General features: G+C 40.8%; 1 protein-coding gene across 1 annotated transcript in view; it reads right to left on the reverse strand.

Moving 5' to 3' along the window:
• Positions 1–1111: 1111 nt before the first annotated feature.
• Positions 1112–6791, reverse strand: part of HEPH (hephaestin) — a gene marked incomplete at its 3' end in the record, with an annotated part of 41203 nt that continues 35523 nt past the window's right edge. The window contains exons 3-4 of the mRNA XM_015812699.1: positions 1750–1994; positions 1112–1324 (exon numbers count right to left, since the gene is read on the reverse strand). Of these exons, the coding sequence (XP_015668185.1) occupies positions 1112–1324; positions 1750–1994 (458 nt within the window). The remainder of the gene's footprint in view (positions 1325–1749; positions 1995–6791) is intronic.

Consider the following 6791-nt stretch of genomic DNA (forward strand, 5'->3'; position numbering starts at 1 on the left):
GTAAAGTTTTACCTACAATGGAGGACTGGAGATTGAAGGTTTCGCATCTTGCTGAAATGGCAAAAATTTCGGCTTATCTGAAGAATCATTCAAATGAACAATTTTTATCAATATGGAGAAGATGGATTGTTTATATTCAAAATAAGCATAGAATGGTGGAATATAATTTAGGTTTTTAGATAATTTGTTTTCTTTTTTTATATATTTCACCTACTTATGTAGAATAATATTTTGTGGAGTTAGGGATATTAATAGTAGTTTACTTTTAGTTGAATAGTATCCTGGGATCAGGTTTGGGAAGTCCGGGGGGTGGGGGGTGGGGGGGTAGGGTTCTTACATTGTGATGTATTTGTGATGTGTTCTTTTTTTTATGATGAAAATAATAAAAATTTATACCTGGAAAAAAAACACAGCCAATTCTTCAGGGGACAACTTGTCGTGGGGAGCCGGAGGAAGAGCCAGGCAGATGGGTGAGTGGGTGGGCAGAATGGCAGTGATGGCTGTGGGCTTCCCATTTTCATACACATACTACCACCCTTGTTACTGCGCTGAGCTCTGGGCTATTTAGAGTTTGGGGCATTTGGCAGTGGCAGCAGTTGGTGAGGTGGGCAGCAGGAGGTATGAAAATGGGAAGCCTCCAGACTCCACCACTCTGCGCTCTGCCTGGTTCTCCCTCTGGCTGCCCACGGCAAGTTGTCCCTGTGGTGAATTGGCCATGTTTAGCTATCCTGCATCAACTTGGCAGAGGTGACTTGGTGGTGGCAAGCGAGCCATGCCAAGTTGTCCCATTTTGCCCAAAATTACATTTAACATTGTTAAACTAAGAATAATTCCCCATTAAGTCTCAAGAAAAAAGCAGGCAATGTTATCTATAAAGTACAAAACAGAAGCCTATTTATGTTACATCATCACCCTGCCCATCGGAGTCTTGGTTATTAAGTTTAATTTCTAGCCAAAATCAAATGGGCCACCCTGAAATAAGTATTTGCTTAAATTAAATTAAGTCTGAGCCCTGGAACATTCCAGAAAGGTTTGTAGCTTATTGTAGCAGAGGCAAGGTCATTTCAAAAAGGAATGACAAAACCAATATCATTTTTCTGAGTAAATTTACCTTGTTTACATATCAGCAAAGGCCCAACTAAGCCACTGGCAATATCTTTTGGTGCATTGACATGGGAATGATAGATCCATGTTAAACAGGCTGGATCATCAGCAGTTGGGCCATGGGCTTCAGGAACCGTCCACGTATAAGTATGGTTTCCTCCTGGTGGGACAGCATCATCTGCCTTATGATCTTCAGAGGACCTATCAGGATAAAGGGCCCCTAAAAGAAGGGATCAATAACACCATCCAGTCAAAGGTAGGTTTCACAAGAAATCTAATGCTTAATGCTTCCATTTGTTGATATACATTATTTTATATTATTAACTGTAGGATAGTCTACACAAGGTCCAAACACAATAAATTTGTCATTAGCCTTTTTTGAGTTTACCCTTTGCCAACATAACATCCTTTAGACATACTCAATTTGTCACACAACATTCCCAGTCAACAGTGATGGAAGTTGGGGTTCTAGAGATACATGTACCTAAGGCTGGTCCAAAACTTTCAGCTGTTCTGTTCTGAATGTGTTGCCCCATCTGATTTCCAGAGGACCTTGCCAGATATTGCAGGGCCACTTGGGATTTCTAAAGGGTGGCTTGTCACATGCAAGCTTTCAGATATTCATAGGAGAGAAAATTCATTTACCTTCTGAATCCTTTGTGTAGAAGACACCATGGGGGTGAATGGTGAATGGACGGCTGGCAAAATTTTTCAGGTGCACAGTAATGGTGTCTCCCACTTCACCTCGTATGATGGGCCCAAGGAATCCCAGCCAGGCAGGCTTGGATATCTCTAACGTGTACGTAGAATCAGAGTATTGCTTATAGATTGATTTCCTGTAAATCCCACCTATTCTGTCCTTGTCAGGTTGGAGGAAACTGGAGGCTATACTAGAAAAGAAAAGACAAAAGTTGAGACAATATTGGTAGCAATTTCCACCTAAATTCACTCCAGTGAATTTATCTCTGGTTGGATGCTAAAAGCCTTTAAAAGTTCCTTACACTATTTGTATGATAGGATAGGATAGGATAGGATAGGATGGGATGGGATGGGACGGGACGGGACAGAACAGGACAGAACGGAACAGAACAGAAGCTGGAAGGGGCCTTCGAGGTCTTCTAGTCCAGCTCCCCGCCGAAGCAGGAGAACCTATACCATCTCAGACAAGTGACTGTCCAATCTCTTCTTAAAAACCTCTAGAGATGGAGCACCCACAATTTTTGAAAGGCAAGCTGTTCCACTGGTTAATTGTCCTCACTGTTAGAAAGTTTCTCCTTAATTCCAGGTTGCTTCTCTGTCAGGTCCCCAAATCCAATGTCATGGTTCCGACAGATGAAACCATTTAAGAGAACTTCAAGGCAAAGATTTCTTCCTTAAAGAACATTTTATTTTGGAAATAAGTTATCAGCACATACAAAGGTGAACCCAAGACTAAATTCTCCTCCCCTAGGTTACAAAGTTACAAGTTACATTTCCCACTCCTAATTGCTGTCATGAATCACATTCACCAATTGTTAGAAAATGTGGGCACTCCTCCCAGCTGTCCGCCAAAATGTTATCAGCACTGACCTTGGTTCCCATACTTGTGAATTGTTTTGGCTAACTGAGAATTACCCCCCTTCCTCCTCCTTCTAACTAAAAATGTGGCAACGAAAAAAAAATGAAAATGGCTTCAATTCGGTTTGTCACAGCGTTGACATCTTTATTGTCTTCCTTTCTTATATATCAGTGGTGGCGAACCTTTTAAGAGACCGAGTGCCCAAACTGCAACCTGAAACCCACTTGTGCATCACTGGGTGCTGGGGGCGTGGTCACTGAGTGGGCATGGCCAGGGTGGGCGTGGCCACTTCAATGTTGCTCCTGGGAAGGGATGCCTGTGGGGGCCGGCAGGATTGGAGAAGATCCAGGGGTTCTCTGGTGGGTGGGGCAGTGGGTAGGAGGCTCATCCCGCAGGGTGAGGTGAGGCAAGGGAGGGGGCAGGGCAAGGGTGCCATTGCCATGGGGCAAGGCAAGGCGAGGCAGAGGCTGGTTGCAGACAAAGGGGGGCTCCGGTAAGGAGGTGGAAGAGGGTTTAAGCAAGCTTAGCAACCAGAGTGGGGATCCCCCCCAAAACAAACGTGTTTCGTGGGTAACCTCAAAGCATGGCAGAAGAGACCAAAACCTGCTGCAATCACCCAGCAGATGGGAGGGGAATAAAAACCAAACAGCCCCCCGCCAATCCTCAATGAAAGCCTCGGAAAGGGAGAAGAACGTGGGCAGGCATCTTGCTCAGCTGATGGCTTGGAGGAGAAGGGCAGCTACATCCCCTCCCAAACGCTGCCCTCTCATGAAAGTAGGATGAAAACTCCAAAAAGCGACAAGGAAAAACAGTTAAAACAGAAGAGTGTCTTACGATGGTTTTCTTCCCCATTTCCTTCTGAAGGTTAAATATGTAAAGACCACAAAAGAAAAAAGTTGGCTTTCTCTCGTTTTAATTCAGAAGGAAGGAACAGGAGGATTGGGGGGGTTTGTTTGCTTCAAAGGAAGAGAAAGAGGGGCTGGGGGAGCACAGCAGGAGAATGGGCGCAAGGCTTCTGGCTATGCAGGGGGCGTTGGGGCGCGTTCTTTTTTTTAAAAACAAGCTTTATTAATTTTCCAATTTTACAAAGCTCCAGGTATTAAGGAAGCAACATGGTGATTGGGTAATCCATAATCCAATAACAAGCTCTTTCATACATATGTCAGGTTACATCATCAAAAATTTCCTCTCTGTTTCCCTTGGTTATTATATCACATTCAAATTAATACATTGCTAGTTATAACTCAATCGGTTAAAACATTTATCAATATATTTTGACTTTTACGTCTCCATGTCCTGTTTTTAACTTTTATCTAATTTCAGTTACAGTATTCCAGTTAGCTTAGTGTCCTCCATAGTATTTAAGTTTTGGATAACCCACGGTTGCCTTAGTTCATTACAAAATAGTTATCATATCTAAGATACACTTATTATTTACTCAAATAAATTCTTACTTTATTTCACAATCGTATTCTATTTCTCATCCTAATATCATCACTTACTAATAAAATAACCTTTATCGTCTCAATCCATCTTCTATATTATAATTCAAAACTATTATTCTAATAACTAGTTTTTAGTTCCCTTATAGGCCTAAATCCTAAATATTAAATCAGTTATGTCTTTTAAAATCTCCTTAGCCCATTAAATGAGATTTTAGGCTCTTCCATTAAAGGTCACATAAAGAAATCCCATTTTTTAAGTCTGACTCTGGCTTTCCTTTTGTGCCAAACAGGCTTCCATAGCAGTGCCTTTAAATCCTCAGGTGGATCTCCCTTCATTCCTTCACATATCATTTGAATCAAGGGAGACCATCTAGCTATCAATTTTTCAAGGAAGCCGGTCCCTTCATAGTCATTATGTTGTTGGTCTAATAATTTGAATCTCCATGTTTGGCTTAGTATATTTGTCGTCAGTTCAGACTGGTCTTCTTCTTCTTCTTCCGGTTTCAGCTGATTTAAATAAAAAGTCATATTCAATGTTGTAGTTGTTGTTTGGTTGTCTGGGTTACCTAAATTCTCAGTGTGCTGTGTATGTAGGTCTTCAGCACCTTCCATCTTAGTGTTGATTTGTTCAGTTTCTGTTGTTAGAATTGCAGATTTTTTAGTTGAAATCAAGGTTTGGCTATCAGGGTTCTCAGTAGGTTGTAGCTGTATTCTTTAAAGTCCACTTTAATGTTAATTCCTTCTTCTTCTGTTGCCTTTTGAGTTGTAAGTTCATCAGTTGAAATCTGGGCTTCACTTTGTAGCTTTAAGGTGGCGCCTTTATCTTTCAGTCTGGAATTCATTAGCTGAGTAGCCTCTGGGATTTTTTCAAATATAAGTTTGTTGTTAAGTTGTGGGTAGTATTCCTCCATTTCTGTGGTGTTTACAGATAGTCCTTTAGTGGAGGCTATTTTTAATAAAAGTCAATAAATGTCCACCTCCACTATAGAAAGTTGTTTTCACCACTCAGCTGTTTCAAGTTCTTATCTTTTTTGAGAGTGTCAAGGACAAATCTTAGTCTCACAGGTCTCCCAGTCAGAAAAAAAATTCACTTGCTGTACCAAATGTCTCCACACGATGTTCCCGGTAACATGTAAAATCTTTTCCCAAACTCAAGTTAGACTTTTATCCGGTTTAAAAAAAAGAAATATTCTTTTTTTCCAGCTTAACAGATAGGTAAGATAATAAGTCTCTGTAGGAATAGAAACCTTTTGGGACCCCAGGTATCCAAAAATTACAAGTCATTTAGTTTAGTTGTTCTTTCCCCCCCATAGCTTTATATTTCCACAGTAGGCAGAAGCCATCAAATTAAGGAGGAAAAAAGAATTTCCAAAGGCTTTTACAGGAAAGTAGTTGGGAAGCAAGAAAGGTAAGGTAAGGTCTCACCCAATTCCTCCACGTTGCTTTCGTTGTGCTTGGTAGTGCCTTTGGCTTTCAGCTGGAACGGCTTAGTGATCGGCCATGTTAATGGCCGATCTTTTCTTTGTCGGTCCAAAGGAGCTGCCTCGTATCAAACGGAAGGGCTGCTGTCCTTCTGCGATCTGTTGAGGGTCCTCTTCAGTGGTGGTCGCCCCTCCAGGGCGACTTTTGACCCTTTCCAGGGTCTTCTAACAAAGGGAAACCGGACGGCGGAGAGACCACTCTCTCCGCATGTCTGCCAGCGCCGTGATCGCAAACCGGAAGCTGGGGCACATTCTTTTTAAAAGAGCAAAACGAGGCAAAAAGTAAAAATCCCTCACTCACTCCACCTCCCCAAAAAACAACATAGCTTTCAACGATACAAACTTTATTGAAAAGTAACTTTGCATTTGGTATGGTTTTAAAGAATTAATGTGATTTTTGCTGTTGTATGCCTGCTGATAATTTATCTACCCTTGGCTCATAGTTTGTAAGTTTGAGAGCAACACATGCAGCACTCAGGTCATCTGTTAGTCTGGTTCTGGTGTCAGATTTTATATAATTCAAAGCTGAAAACAGCTGCTCACAAGCGTAAAATGATCCAAACGAAGTAAGGAAAGCAATCCCAAGTGCTTTCATGGATTTAAAATTATCTGGCAGAGAATTCCACACTTTGAGGATTTCGTTCTCAGCACTAACTGTGCTGTCCTTTGTCATCCCTTCCATCTTCTCTAGTGTTTCATGCAGGTCACAGAATTTATTTTTCCAGATAGTATTTTCCTGAAATTCCAGTAGCTCCATTTCTAGATTTCCTAAATCTAACAATTCTAAGCAGGAAAGATCAAGTTCTTCAAATTTGGCTTTATCTGGAGAAGTAAGAAAACACAGGGTTGTCTCCATGTTATGGAACTGTGAAAATCTGTTACTAAATTATTTTTTTTTAATAAACTTTATTACGGTCATAGACCAGCAATAGCCATCACTTTTTACAATATATTAAATAATAATAATAATAATAGTAAAAATAGTACTAACATTAATAGTAAATAATACATGTTCTCAAAATGTTAGGGTCACTCCCTAGTTTACGTGAGTGGATAGCCGATTAATGTGTGAGTAAATATAATGTTCCAAACATTATTAGAGATATCTCCCGAAAATTGGCACAAATTGACGACTATAGGTCTGTAACCAATTTTTTTCTTGTGGACATTGCCGCAACACAGTATTTTGCCACTGCATGCATG

This window comes from Protobothrops mucrosquamatus, unplaced genomic scaffold, assembly GCF_001527695.2.
Source record: "Protobothrops mucrosquamatus isolate PMUCROS unplaced genomic scaffold, P.Mucros_1.0 scaffold108, whole genome shotgun sequence".
In the NCBI taxonomy this organism is placed as follows: domain Eukaryota; kingdom Metazoa; phylum Chordata; class Lepidosauria; order Squamata; family Viperidae; genus Protobothrops; species Protobothrops mucrosquamatus.